Below are 16276 nucleotides of genomic sequence, written 5' to 3' on the forward strand. Positions count from 1 at the left end.
GAGTGAGAAAATTTTGTAACACTGCTGAGATATCTTTAAGGATTTAAAGATTAAATTTGCTCTTCATTTGATCTCATTTCAACTATTAAAGAGATCTTAGTTGCATTTTTTTCTTGGCCACTTGTGTATTTCTTTTCAAAATGTATATTTTATTGATTATCTGAAACTATATGCAATTCCTTATGCAAATAGGAACAAGCCAAATTTTGCTACTCACCAATGCAGTTATCTCTGTGCTCCTCAAACCCCGCGCTGCACACGCATCGTCCAATAGGAACAAGCCACTCTCCCTCAGCGCTGCAGTACATCTTGGGCGTGTCTCTCTCTTCCGCATGGTCCACACACTGACCTCTGACCTCCACGAGCGACGACGAGTCCGCCCCGGTTACCACATCCGTGAAGATGGCCAGATTTCGAGCCATGCCCGTGCAGCGCTTGTAATAAACCCGCACCGACACAACGGCAATGCAAGCGCCTATATCCTGGAACGCCAAGTAGAACCCGCGCTTGCTGAGCGGCCCCACGCCACGAATTTCCGTGTTGAGCTTTAGTCTCCGTACGCCTAAGTCCACGTTAGTGAAACTCTCGTCGGCCGCGATGGTGTCGATCTTGGAAAACTGACTTTCCCAGATGGTCGTCCCAACGTCGCGGTCGGTCTCGTAGTAGTAGAGGTTAAAGGTCTCCTTGCAGGTGCCGAGCACACCTGGCATGCTGTTGCAGTCTCGGAGAGTGAACTTCATCTCGATGTAAATGCGGCGGGCGCCATCTCGCTGGATCCAGTTGGTCCTTAGCCAGTTGTTCTGGCTCGGGCTCATGACGTTGCACACCTGGTATGTGTGAATGGGGGTGAAATACTCGTCCATCTCGTTGATTGCATCCCACTGGTGAAGAAAGACGAGAGGGAGGTTATTTCAGAAACGGACCCATGACAGCACAAGAGCTCTCTCACTTGATATGTTCTGCTATATACACAACTTAAATTCAAAGAGATTGTATTTTGAGACCCTGCTGAGAAGATATGTCACTGGTATAGTTCACCATCCACACCAGCATCAGCTATGGAAATTCATTTCGGTCTAGTCTTTTCAGCAGGGATTTACATATTTGCATTGAGAAGATTCTTATAAATCAGTGCATTATTGTTTCAACTGCATATTACAACTCCGAGCAATGTGCGTGAGCGTTGCTTTAAAACAATTATATCTTGCATTGTGTTGCCATGCATAAGATTAATTTTGTATTGTGATGAATGCAGTCTGCGTTTCTCAAATAACATTAAGAATACCTATTTTCGTGCAATTTAAGCAGTTTCTTACGCAATGCAAACAATCAGGCAAGAATAAATAGTTATAGAATTTATTTTTTGTCATATACAGTATTGTTTATTCACACTTGTGTCTTTGGTAACTTATACACAGGTCTTCACCAGTCCACTTAGATCTGAAAGCCCGAGGTCCATCACCGAGACCCGAGCAGGTTCGGTCTAAAAGTTTCACGTGTCCCTCGGGCACAGGTCGGGTATAAGCAGCCTCTGGGAATTGAAAATAAATGTTTTTGCCAAATGTACTCGAGAAGACGGGAACTATCTTGCGTGTGGGGCCTTTACATTCGGGTCCAGTCGAGTTAAAAAAATTGTCACTGGGCCGGATCAGACTTGGGTCTAACTGTCTTGGGTTTGTCTGGGGTCAGGTCTTTACAAAAAAATTAAAGATTTATGTAAGTCTGGTTCATGTCAAAAGCGAGTCGGGTTTATTTTTTTGACCAGAGAAGATCTCCAATTTGGGTAACCCTTCCAAAGAAAACTTCACACAGGTTTGAAACAGTATAAGGATACACTCAACAATGATGGGTTTTTAACCCATGGTTGGGTAATTTTTTAACCCAACAGTGTGTTCTGTCCAGTACTTACCAATCTGTGTACTGTAAATTGACAATAAATAAAAATATTTTTGGTAATCTGTTCCTTTCAATAGTTCAAATCATTAGCTCAACTTGAACTAAAATGGTAAATGCTCATTAAAAGTGCATGAAACACAGAAGCGGTCACATGACACCAGACCTCTCTCGATAAATATTTGAAATCTGAGTAGGCTTCCAGAAACACTGCTAAAGTATTCTGTACAATTTTCAGTAACTTTCAAGGAGACAACCAAGAACGTCCCTCAATTTAAATTAAAGAGCGTTTGCAGGAAAACTTCATCTGGATTGAGAGTTTACTGACGGTTGTCTCATGGTCCAATCTGATGGCCTCAGACAAGCTGTCTGTGGGCAATTATCTCATCTCTTTTGGCCCGCTCATGAAATACAGAGGCAGGCGAGTTGGAGGCTTGCTGCACTCTGAAAGACCCCGAGCTGGAGTATGGTAAAGCCCCAGGAGAAGAGCTGCCACACAGCAGGTCTTTCATCTCTTCCAGCTTAGAGCTCACATCAAGCTCTGCGTATGGCACACACACACACACGAGCCGCGAGCGAAAGCTGAATATTCGACTGTAATTAAAAGCAGGGGACTGTAGGATGAGAGAAATGGACACGGGGTGCTCCAGGGCTTCTTTGCAATGGAAAGCTGTTGATTCAGAGGGGAGTAGCCAAAAATAACGATTGTCATTGTATAATAATTCAGAATATTCTTAAAACAATACATCATAGATAATTATTTACATATATTGTGTCATTTTTTCTATTACAGTTAAAGATGCCAAAGTATGCTTTAAAATAATGTTCTCTGATATCTACATAGAATGTATGTGGCTTTATTAAGTGCAAAAATTATCCAGAAATGTTTTTACATGTCCATTTACAACTCTTGGATTTGCCTTTAGAATAAAATGATCTATTATTACCTTATTTGAAAGGGTAATGAATAATAATGTAGAGCTCCGCTCTGATTGGCTGTTTCTCAGAGCAGCTTCTTCAGTAGCTCTGTGAGTGTGTATACAGATCTTATGTTTGAGTCTGTATCAGATGAAGATAAGGAATTTGAGGAATGGTGAACGTGATTTCACCAAGTAGGATGTGATCCTGGATCAACACCATTGTTGGTCCTGGATAAACATCTTCATTAACCAATCAGATTGCAGGATTAGGATTAGTGTATATGTTAGGTTTAATTTTAGGATTGGGTTAGGGGCTTTTAAGAAATACTCCTCAAACTATTATTTCACAGTAATTTAAGGGGGTTAAAAATTGTTAGGGTTTGAGTTAAGGGTAGGTTGGGGTATCTTTGATTGAAACATTGATCCAGGATCAACAAAAAATGTTGATCCAGGATCACATCTTACTTGGTGAAATCACGGCGACCTTTGAGGAATAATGAATTGTTTGGAGATTGTTAATGGACGTTTCTGAGTGGTAAGTTTGTGTTTTTCAACATGACCTCACCGGGTATGCCTCATGCATATTGAAAAGTGAAATATCTCAATCTTTGGTGGCTGGATGCAGTACAAGTCATAAACCCCGCCCTCTCCATAAAAACGAATGGGACTCTGCTCTAAATAAAAAAAATATTTACATTTCCAATGAAATTTTTCGAAGGATGTTTTTGGTCCTTTAAGGTAGTTGTTATCACGCTGATATATGTTCAATTGTTTTTATTTGTGATAAGTTTAATTTTAGCGAGTAATTTGATGCTATAGAAACGGGCGTGTTGTTATGATTGGCGGTATCAAACTTCCGCCCAAACGCTTGTGCGCCCAATTCAACCACGCCAATCATAACAACACGCCCGTTTCTCCACGGACGATTCCTTCTGAGCATGCCTTGGCTCCAAACTGACGTTTTTACGTAACATGGCAGCGACCATGGTCGGACATTTTTTTTTTACTTCAATTCATTACAAAAGAAGGAGGCGACGTCGCGTCATCCATCTTTTTTTACAGTCTACGGATCTCACGGAAAGTCGTGTTATAGTCACGAAAATTTTATTAATTTATTTCTGCCCATGGCACGAAATTCAGCATTTTTTCCTGCCTTGAGCACAAATGCCTTTTTGTGTAATTCGCACAGATTTCTATAAATAGTTTTTTGTGTCCGTGGCATGACTTTCTTTTTCGTGTCATTTTATGTATTGTTTTTTCTTTTTTTCCTATTTTTATATCATTGTCGCTTGGGGTTAGGATGCACTTTTATGTATTGGTTTCTACATGGTTTTCTTCCGCTTTTAAAACTATTCCCGCCTGGAGTTGGGGTTTGGATGTCTAAAAATGTTACAGAAAGTGATTTTAACCCCATGCGACAATGGTAAGAAAAAAGGAAAAAACAATACATAAAATGAAACGAAAAAGGAAGTCATGCCACCGAGTCAAAGAAACTATTTATAGAAATTTGTGTGAGTAACACGAAAAAGACATTCGTGCTCAAGGCACAAAAAAGCTGAATTTCATGCCATGGACACAAACATTTTTCATGACTATAACATGCCTTTCCGTGAAATCAGTCTTGTTTTTTTAGTATAGACCTGCCAAACATAACTATAACATCAATGGCAGAACTTCAGCCTAAACGCATATAGCATTAACTAGCATATAGCGCTAACTCAACAGTCACAACATTGTTTTAAAGGATTAGTCCATTTTCCTAAAAAAAAAATCCAGATAATTTACTCACCACCATGTCATCCAAAATGTTGATGTCTTTCTTTGTTCAGTCGAGAAGAAATTATGTTTTTTGATGAAAACATTCCGGGATTTTTCAAATTTTAATGGACTTTAATAGAGCCCAACACTTACTTAATTCAACACTTAACAGTTTTTTTCATCGGAGTTTCAAAGGACTATAAACGATCCCAAACGAGGCATAAGGGTCTTATCTAGCGAAACAATTGTCATTTTTGACAAGAAAAATTAAAAATATACACTTTTAAACCACAAATTCTCGTCTGGGTCCGATCCTGTGATGCGCCAGCGCGACCTCACGTAAATGCGTAGTGACGTAGAGAGGTCACGTGTTACATATATGAAACGCACATTTGCGGACCATTTTAAACAATAAACTGACACAAAGACATTCATTAGTATCATTCCACATACAACAATGTTGGAACGGTCCTCTTTCTCCACACTTGTAAACACTGGGGTGTAGCTTCATGTTTGTCCTCTGTGACCTCTTGACGTCATGACGTATTGCGTGAGGTTGCTCTGGCGCATCACAGGACCTGACCTAGAGGAGAAGTTGTGGTTTAATAGTGCATATTTTTTATTTTTCTTGTCAAAAATGACAATCGTTTCAGTAGATAAGACCCTTATGCCTCGTTTGGGATCGTTTATAGTCCTTTGAAACTCCGTTGAAAAAAAACTGTTAAGTGTTGAATTAAGTAAGTGTTGGGCTCTATTAAAGTTCATTAAAATGAGAAAAATCCTGGAATGTTTTCCTCAAAAAATATAATTTCTTCTCGACTGAACAAAGAAAGACATCAACATTTTGGATGACATGGTGGTGAGTAAATTATCTGGATTTATGATTAAGCATTGCAACAACAATGTAATTAATATGTAATGTAATGTAAGGGTTGTACATCTCGACTATAACGTCACAGTCGGTGTTATGTTGAGATTGGTCTGTTGTCCAGCAGTGTTTTGCATGCACAAGGTTTACATAAGAATGGGGAAACAATCTTGTTTGAGGCTCACGAAATGTCATTACCATGTACAGACCCCTTATTATTCATCTATGCCTACATCCATACAATTTTTTATTCTATGGCACCTTTAACAGGTTTGTGTAATTTATGTTTAGTTTTAAAACAGTGATTATAACTGTTTTCTTACTGTTACAGATAGACAGTAGGCTACATCCAAAAGAAAGCAAACCTAGAAACAGGTATATATACTGTATATATCTCAGTGGAGTTAACTGTGCATGTGCAGAGCTGTCGGTTAATGTAAAGTCTCAGGCTTCTGTTATTGACCTGATGCTCTCCAAGGCTGTTCTTACATCTGCTCTCTGGATGGATATCACTGAATATTATTACACGATACAGACTAACAACAAGCAACCGTGACCACAATGCCAGAAGGTTTGATTGAACTGATATTACAAGTAGCAGAGCATCACAGAGCTGCATGACCCACAATGAGCACCTGCGGCTGTAACTCAAACTCAAAAAAGTCATATTTGGGTTTCTGGTTTGAACAAACCCATAACCCGAAATATTAAACCATAAACCACATGAATGATACAAACTTGTGGCATGTTGAAGATGGATGTGTTATTGCTTTTCTAAGCAATCAGACCAGTGAATTTCTCCTGGTGTAGACGTACACAGTGAACCGAATGTCACAGAGACTCTGGGACTTTGGGTACCGGGAGGAACCACTGAGCAACAATGCAAAACATCTTACAGTAGAAACCACAAAGCAACACCTGGCAAACTCCCACACCTCCACATTTAAAAAAATAAAGGTTTCTAAAAGGTAATTTAGTCGTGCTGTATGGTTTAAACTCCACAGAAACCTTCTGGTGCACAAAAGGATCATTGCGGTGCATGAAGGCTGTACAGATTATACACATATAAGACAGAAATGGTTTTTAAAGAGCAAGTATTATTTGATTCACGATTTTACATTTCCTTTGGTGTGTTTGGCAATTACAAATGCAGACATGGTTTTAATGTTTTAAGGGCTCGTTATAGTTGTGCGTAGATCCTACGGTGAACCAATCACATCTCTTGCGGTCCGCGTAGAACTGACGGGCTGTTAAAAATTTTCGGATCGTATTGATAAGTTAGTAAAGACGATATTAAAGGAATAGTCTACTCATTTTCAATATTAAAATATGTTATTACCTTAACTAAGAATTGTTGATACATCCCTCTATCATCTGTGTGCGTGCACGTAAGCGCTGGAGCGCGCTGCGACGCTTCGATAGCATTTAGCTTAGCCACATTCATTCAATGGTACCATTTAGAGATAAAGTTAGATGTGACCAAACACATCAATGTTTTTCCTATTTAAGACGAGTAGTTATACGAGCAAGTTTGGTGGTACAAAATAAAACGTAACGCTTTTCTAAGCGGATTTAAAAGAGGAACTATATTTTATGGCGTAATAGCACTTTTGGGAGTACTTCGACTCGGCGCAGTAACACCCTCCCTCTCCCATTATGAGAGTGAGAAGGGGAGCGGACTTTTCAGGCGAGTGCATTGGGAGCTAATCTTCAAAACACGGTAAGGAGCGTCACATTTCTGGTTGGCAGCTGGTGCTTTCTTGATACCAGTCATGCCCGCAGAAACAACTGAATTTTTGGGGGTGCCTACGCTCCACCTGTGAATTTGTCCACGTTTTGCTGCTTTGTCTCCGATTTAAACTAGACACACGCGACTGCTACGTCCAACACCTGAAAGGATTGTTAAAATATGTATTTAATATTTAATAATAAATCATCATGCGGGCCGAATTGGACACCTTTGTGGGCCATGTTTTAGCCCACGAGCTGTATGTTTGACACCCCTTAAATAAAGCATTGCGTTAACAGCGCAAAAGGTCATGTGTTTGAACCTTGATAAAAATGTAGACCTTGTAATGCATTGTAAGTCACTTTAAATAAAATCATCTGCCAAATGTAAATGTAATGTAGTTAAGCAAACACCTAATAAATATAAAACAGTAAACTGTAATGCTAGTCTTCAGCTCTGCTGGCCTTGTGTAAATCTCCTCTTCTGAATACATTATAGGTCTTGACGCCCTAATTGAAGGGAGATGGGTAACCTCAGAGGATCTTTAGCTGACCACAGTGATCCTGACCTCGACACATGAGAGGATTTCAATACATCCCTGATCTCACCTCGATCCCTGCTTCCCATGTGTGACCACAAAAACGCTGCTGCGGTAATTAAAATGTTTTTATTCCACCGTACACCATAACCAGACATTAACTCTACAGCAGTTCAACTCAATCTGTCCTTGGACTAATGATTAGATGAGAGAGTCTGAATAGCTTTTATTGGTGCATTTGAGCTTTATTCAGGTGGACTCGATGTGTGTGTGGAATTTTATTAACGCTTTATGAAGTTTCTGATGAAAGCCTAGGTTTTGTTTTAGCTCCATTATATATTAGATGATAGAAATCAATCAAAGCCATGATATTTCAGAGAGGAACAATAGAAATCCTTCTGTTCTGTTCGGTTATAGTTTTTTTATTTCATTGAAGCACTTTTATGTGTAAATGGAGTTAATCTACATAATCTTCATGTCGATGAATGTTTTAACCTTTTTCTATTCGTTTCAGTGCCTTATGCTTTCTGAACATTCTTGGACTATAAATTTCACATAATTGATTTCCACAGTCAATTATTTGATACTGCTCCACAAATTCTGCTGGGTTATTTTTAACTAGGGCCGGGACTCGATTAAAAACATTTATCTAATTAATTAGAGGCTTTGTAATTAATTAATCACAATTAATCACATTTTAATCACATATAAATATTTAACCTGAGAACATTGAGAAGTTATTTTTTCACATGGATTTTTAGTATACCATGAATAATGACTGAATATAAGCTTAAGCAACAAAATATTGTTTATTTTTGTTCAACCAAGTCGTTGTACTCGGAGTCGGGCTAACGTCTATGCTAGCTGCTATATGTTTTGCATTGAGATGATACTTGAGGCTCGATGTGCTGCGGTGATATGCAAATTCCTTGTTGCATAGCTTACACACAACCATGCTCTTATCGACGATTCCATCCGTTCGTTTTTTATAAAAAAAATTCCCATCCACGGGGCCAACCAAACTCATCAACTAATCTCATCAGCTTCTTCGTTCATGTTCACTGTGGTTTGTTGTTGTCTGAAGTCATGATGAACGCTAGTTGGTAATCCAGTATATTCGGTCCGCCGAAAAGTGTGATTAAAATGCGTTAAAAATGTTTAACGCGTTATTTTTTGTGTAATTAATTAATCTTAATTAACGCGTTAAAGCCCCGGCCCTATTTTTAACCCAATGCTGGGTAAATATTGGACATGTTGGGTTATCAGTAAATCTACACTGGGTTGTTGTTAACTCCATCATGAGTTGAAACAATCCAGCATAGATTTATTGATTAACCCAACATGTACTGAAAAAGATGATTCTGACCCTAATTAAATTTAACATAATTAAAATTCGCACATTTAATCTTTTTTGGTTTTAATGAAAAGATTGACAGTTTTACATTTTCTTTGGTGTGTATAAGTACATGTTAACGATATGCAAAGGTACATACCCCAAAGTTAACTTCACATTTTTTTCTATCATTTATCAAAATATCTTCTTTTGTGTTCATCAAAATAAAATAAAAAACTCATACAGGTTCAGAGCAACATGAGGGTGAGTAAATGAGGATAAAATTATAATCTTTGGATGAACTATGCCGTTAAAACAACTTGATGGGAACTGACTTTAACATCTCAAAGAAAAATCACTCTTCATGTAGGAGTTTGGAAAAAATTGAGTGACATCATGCATCATGCATTTTAAGTGCAAATCTAAAATGTCCAAATACTTTTTGGGGTCACAGTTTTTCAAGATAAGTACAGGACATCAACATTGTCTTACGGCACATGATCACAGGAATCATTTAGCATTTTCATTCGCTTTGGTGAAGATTCATTTTTCATCAGTTTATATGGGGCACAACTTCTGTTAGTTCGCAACCGAGGGATGAGTTTCACCTGAATACATCTATTCATAATAATCTGTGTCACCTCACCACAGCTGTAAACACAAACAGAGAGCTAAAGCAATATACATGTTTTCCAACAGTCAGTCATTATAAAGATGCTACAAAAAAAAAACATCTGCACAAAAACAGCATCACTACCAGCTTTCTACATTTAGAATTAGCCGTTATACAAAAAAATAATGTATGAAGACACTCGAAATATGCTGGGTTCTTTTCAACCCGGTGTTGGGTCAACCCAGGGTTTAATTAACCCAATTTTTTTTAATATTTGACCCAGCAATGGGATAAAACAACCAGCATTTTCAACGGGTTGGGTTTGTCCCGTTTTGACCCAATGCTGGGTTGAAAATAACCCAGCATTTTTAGAATGTACCAAAAACATTACCATGGTACTACCATAGTAAACTAAAGTATTAATATCATTCAACATTGTATTTAAGATTTCATAACAGCATTGGCAATTAACTCGTTCCCTGCCATAGACAAGTTAACTTGTCAATTAAGAAAAAACGCTTCCCTGCCAATGACGAGTTTTTCCGACAATCCATAATACCGCTAATATCCACCAGTTGACGCTCTTACCCAACTTATAAAACTCTGAAGTATTTCCTTAGGGCAAACAGTTCAAACTCTGTGTATGTTTTGATCATCGGTCTGAATCTGATCTCTATTAAAAGTCCTTTACAAAACTGCAATTATCTCAGCTTTTGGTCAAAATTAGGCGAAGAAACCCACCCATATTTGAGAGGTGATAAAAAGAAAACAAATAAAGGTAGGATAAAACGTTATATGTTTTATTTGAAAGCAGAGGGTTTGTTCTTTCATTTATATAATGTATGTTTATATATTTAACTCTTTCCCGACTATTGACGAGATAACTCGTCAATTTAGAAAAAAACGCTTCCCTGCCAATGACGAGAATTTCCGGCTTTCCGCAATACCGCTATTTTCCACCAGGTGGTGCACTTCAGCAACTTATACAAACCGGAAGTAACGCCTAACGTGAAAGAGAATGAACTCCGTGTATGTTTTAAAGATTGCTCTGCATCTGATCTCTATAAAAAGTCCTTCACAAAAATGGAATTATCTCAGCTTTTTGATCAAAATTTGGTGTTTTTGAAAAAATCCTACCCATATTTGAGATGTGATAAAAAGAGAACTAATGAAGGTAGGATGAAACGTTATTTTTATTTTTTTTGAAAGCAGAAGATCTGTTCTTTCATTTGATATATTGTATGTTGAGATATTTAAAGAAGAACATTTTCTGGAAGGCATTCAACTATTGTTGTATCATGAAAATTGCTGGTGCTGGCTGGCAATTTTTTAAATAAATGCTGGCGGAGAAAGAGTTAAAGAAAAAAATTCTGGAAGGCATTAAACTTTTGTGAAAATCATAAAAATTGCTGGCACTTGCTGGCAACTTAAAAAAAAACACTGGCAGGGAAAGAGTTAACATTGATATTACAAGTTGGGGTTTGCAAAAGCAAAGATACATCTATTGACTTTGAAATATACAAGTGTACACCACTGCTTAACCCAGGGTTAAAAGTGAAAGTCACATGGGGTGATAAAGATTTTAACAGTAGTCTTAAACTGACTCGGCAGAGAAAAGTCTTGTCTCGGTTCTTGGTGATCCAATTTCAGATTAGTGTCTGAAATGAGAAAATCCTTCGAATGTGGACTGACAAAAGCAGCACATGACAACTGTCCATCCCGGGGTGGTACAGTATTTAGCACAATCCTGTAGACAGACAATAATCTTGGAAACAAACCACACACCTTGTTTCACTCAAGTGTGAGAAATCTTGATCCTTTGACCGCTGATTGAAAAACAGGCACTGCCAGCGATAACCTTCATAGAAAATCTCTGTTAATTCGGTATAGGTCTGTCTCTCGTAAACACAAAGTCGTGCCCATGAGGTTGAGGACATCTTTTATAATCATCATCTAGTCTTAATGTGTCCTCTGTGCTTCAAAGCGTCCAGACGAATAAATAAGTGTCTAGAAATCTTCAGTATAAAAGAGGACTCATCTGTAAGGAGACTTTTTAACATTCAAACAAAAATGAAGTTATTATATCGTAGCTTACGCAATATGCCTAGCAGTAATCTTAATGGAATATTTATATCATTTAGTGAGCACTTCTTTACTGATTCAGCTGTGGGTTTTGGGAAGCATCTCCATTGCCTGGGCTGAATTTAAGATGTACTGAGCTGTCTGCTATTCAATCTCTTGCTTTAGGCTGTCCTATTTTTCCGACCCACAGGACAGTATAATCACATATGAGATCTCTTTAATACAGCAACGGGATGAAATGGAGAGCAGATGGAGCCTTTTGCTCAGAATCTAGTAATCCCACATTGCTTTTCTCCAAAACCAAGTGTTACCAAAACTTAGTGCCTACTACTTAGACAGCATTCTCAACAACCTTTGAAACATCTGAGGTAACGTTGAGCTAAAAAAAGATCCAATAAAAGAACCATTTTTGTCAAAGATTATATTTGTGAAACAAAAAGGTTCTTCAGATGTTAAAGGTTCTTTATGGAACCATTCATCTAAAAATGGTTCTTCTATGGCATCGTGAAGCACCTTAAAGCTTTGTTTATACTCATGCTTTGGTCCGCAACGCGAGTCTCCGCTTATCGTGCACGCGTCTCAACAAAAAGATGAGGCGTTTATAGTTAACACGCTTGCTGTTGCACTATTCTTCGATCCGCCAGGGGGTGACGTGAGCAATTGAGTGCAAAAACAAACACAAAGAAGAGGATACACTGCAAAAAATTATTTTCAAGAAAAAAATTCTTAGTATTTTTGTCTTGTTTTCAGTAAAAATATCTAAAAATTCTTAAATTAAGATGATCTTTCTTGATGAGCAAAATGACCCAAGAAAATAAGTCTAGTTTTTAGACCAAAAATATCAAATTTAAGTGCTTTTGTACACAAAACAAGCAAAAAAATCTGCCAATGGTAAGCAATTTTTTTTAAAATTTTCTTGAATTTAGTGTTTAAGAAAAATTTTCAAGATTTTTTTGCTTACCCCATTGGCAGATTTGTTTGCTTGTTTTATGCACAAAATCACTTAAATTCGACATTTTTGGTCTAAAAACCAGACCCATTCTCTTGGGTCGCTCTGCTCATCAAGAAAATGTATCTTAATTTAATTTTTTTTTGATATTTTTACTGAAAACAAGACAAAAATAGTAAGATTTTTTTTCTTGAAAATAATTTTTTGCAGTGTGGAACAACCCTGATGTTTCTAACATCAGAACATGACATATAAATATGAGTACATGAATAAAACAATAATCTCTTAAATATGTCTTTATTAAACATTATCATTTAATTAAAGTTTTACTAAACAAACAGTACAGAAATCTCAAGGTTTGTATTTTATTCCCAATCCAGTAGTACATTTACTACAAATATAATCAAATAATAGGGGAAAAAAATGCGTTTTAAATGGTAATGATACTTGACTTTAAGAGTGTCAGATAAATAGTATATGCATTGTGGTACATGTATTGATCAAAGAGATACGTCACAGGCTTGCCTGTTCGGCCAGAATCGCCTCGAGTTCGGTCATTTTCGGATGCGGAGCCGTATGCACAGTTACAAAAAGTTGCCGTGCACACATCCACACGAAATGGGGTCTCGTGTACCCAACGCGCAAGACTGCCCACTCCAGTTTGACGTAATTTTTTGTCGCGCACACCAATGCGCTCATGCGGACCCGTCGAGTATAAACAAAGCAATATGTGTAACTGAGAACTCTATCATGTGTACTGAGCTTAAAAAGAGCAACATCTTAGCTATGAAATTTCCTTCGTGGAGACAGATCTTTACTATATAAATGATATATCGCTGCAGTACAAACACATTATCATGACGCTAAATCTTTTGGGCCCTAGAAAATATTTTCTTAAGACCTGTGCAGTTTCTTCACGACGTGAGAGGTGATGAAACATCAGTATTTATTCAAGTGCCTACGGTCAGGACAGGGGAGCAGCTATTCTTAATAACACGAAGCTGTTTCAGGAAGATAAGTAGAAGAGGTTTTTCCTTAAGTACTTGAGATGTAATTACTCCAAAAGTTACAGAGAAGCACCATTAAACATCACCTATCAGACCTCCACAGACACGTGCGTTATAATGATACGAGTATATTTGCTAAAGACTGAACGAAGGTTGCGCACCAAAGTGTATGTTGTGAATTGAGTTATTCTTGCGTCATATCATTTTGTTTTTAGTAGAATGACAATTACTCGTAGAACAATATTTTTACAATCTCATAAATGTAGTTTAAATGCAGTCTATACAAAATCTTTTCATAAGTTCTTTAGTGTTCCTGTAGCCCAATAATGGAGCTTTGCTTTGGGAGTGCATCGATTCTTAGGAAACACATTCTGATGAAATGCATGGGTTGAATCCACTGTAAGTTACTTTAGGAAAATATGTCTACAATATGTGTAAAAATATGAATCAATGTTATAGACAGTTTCATCGGACGAACATGCGGTGACGTGATACCCGTCTGGTCCGAACTTTACTTCCGGTTTCTGTTTTTTTATGGGCTGACTAGTTGCTAAACTGAACTCTTGGACAAATACCTCATCGAAAATAACAAATGTTTGGTTTCCCAGGTAATCTACGTGTTGTTTATTTTGCTTGTTATATAAATAAACTATGTTTAAAGTACTTTGTTGTTATTTATTATTAGCTGAGTTTACCAAAAGATATGCGTGGACCACAAAAGCCGTTTGTTTATGTTGTTACTGCTGAAACAGTCTATTAATTATGTAAGTTTATACTATCACAATGTTTTATTAGTATCCGGTGGCGGCTCGTGACTGCTCATCCAAGGGGCGCAAATTGAAAATAAGTAGCTACGTTTACATGGACACATTTTGCCTCCATCGGATTAAAATCCTTCCGATTAATAAATCCTATCATAGCGTTTACATGAACACTTAATAATGTGATCGGATTGATGTGCGTGTTTATATGACACAAGATTTTAATCAGATTTGATCATTTGACATGCGCACATTGCACAAATATGGTTTCACGCTGTTTCAAGATTTGCTTTGTGCCTGTACTTCACACAGTGCTCCAGAAACCATTTGCGAGAGCGAGTCCAAACGCACGCATTTGTGGATCAGAGTATAAATCATGGACTGACCGGACAACGCTGTCTTGTGTCACTTTATGGGGAATTGGTAGGATAATAGGAACAAGATTAACAAGACAATCACTTCTTGTGACTTCCTTCAGCAAAACAAACTCGAGTTATTTGCGTCACATGTCATTACGCCAATTCTACGTCATTGCACGTGTGCATACAATATGCTCCACACTCCCGTCCTGTAGGTGGCGGAAATGCACCTTTCAGTGGGTTTGCCAACCGCCATTAAAAAAAAGAAAAGATGGCACATGCGCAGAGCGTCCCAGTTTCAGTTATCCATCCGATCAAGTGTATACATGTCCTTTTGAGCAGCTTACAAAAGGTATAAACCACCCCTAACAAGCGGATTAGATTTTTAATGAGATTGGCACTTTTAAGTCCGATTGAGTTATTAACATGGAGCATTTTTATTCAGATTGATCATTTAAATGGATTACAAATGTCCATGTAAACGCAGCTAGTGTTCGGAGTGTCATATGTGTTGCTTGCGTTTTTAAAATATGTGGTGTGCGTCATGATAACCATGTGCATCACGTGTTTTGTGAAAATAAGTGCCTGCTGCACACGCGTCAAAACCGTTTATTATAAAAGAGACGCTCATGTTCACAAAATATACACGCAAGACACTCACTTAACAGTAAACTTTGATTACGCATGAGATTATGCGAGTATCTGGCAAACGTGAGCGTCTCTTTTATCATAAACCCATTTAGACAGCACTTATTTTGACAAAACACGTGATGCACATAGGATCGCTCGACACGCAGAACACATATTTTAAAATATGGAACCACACACATGACAGGCTACACTGCAAAAATATGATTTTTAAGAAAAAAATTCTTAGTATTTTAGTAAAATTGAATAAAAATGAAGGTGCTTTTTCTTGATGAGCAAAACGACCCAAGAAAATAAGTCTAGTTTTTAGACCAAAAATATAATTTTTGTGCATAAAACAAGCAAAAACTCTGCCAATGGGGTAAGCAAATTTTTCTTGAAATTTTCTTAAATTTAGTGTTTAAGAAAAATGTTCAAGATTTTTTTGCTTACCCCATTGGCAGATTTTGTTTTGTTGCTTGTTTTATGCACAAAATCACTTAAATGTGACATTTTTGGTCTAAAAACTAGACTTATTTTCTTTGGTCATTTTGCTCATCAAGAAAAATCATCTTGAGAATTTTTTATTAAAAACAAGACAAAAATACTACGCATTTTTTTCTTAAAATAATTTTTTGCAGTGTACATACATGTTGTGACAAAATTCGCATCGAGCGCCCTTGAAAAAAGAAGTCACTGGCCGCCACTGTTAGTATCTCATTATAAAAGTTGGGTTTTGTATAGTATGAACAGTCAATATTGGGTTTGCAAATGCAAAGATACATGTACTGTCAATCCAGACTTTGTGTAAACCTTTGCAGGGACCTAACATAGGCTTA

At 37.4% G+C, this 16276-nt stretch overlaps 1 protein-coding gene across 1 annotated transcript in view; it reads right to left on the bottom strand.

Annotated features, from left to right (window-relative positions):
* Positions 1 to 16276, bottom strand: part of epha8 (eph receptor A8) — a 137679-nt gene that overhangs the window by 64545 nt on the left and 56858 nt on the right. Inside the window, exon 5 of the mRNA XM_055183985.2 lies at positions 218 to 881. Coding sequence (XP_055039960.1) covers positions 218 to 881 — 664 coding nt within the window. The remainder of the gene's footprint in view (positions 1 to 217; positions 882 to 16276) is intronic.

The sequence above is a fragment of the Misgurnus anguillicaudatus genome, chromosome 14, assembly GCF_027580225.2.
Source record: "Misgurnus anguillicaudatus chromosome 14, ASM2758022v2, whole genome shotgun sequence".
NCBI lineage: Eukaryota > Metazoa > Chordata > Actinopteri > Cypriniformes > Cobitidae > Misgurnus > Misgurnus anguillicaudatus.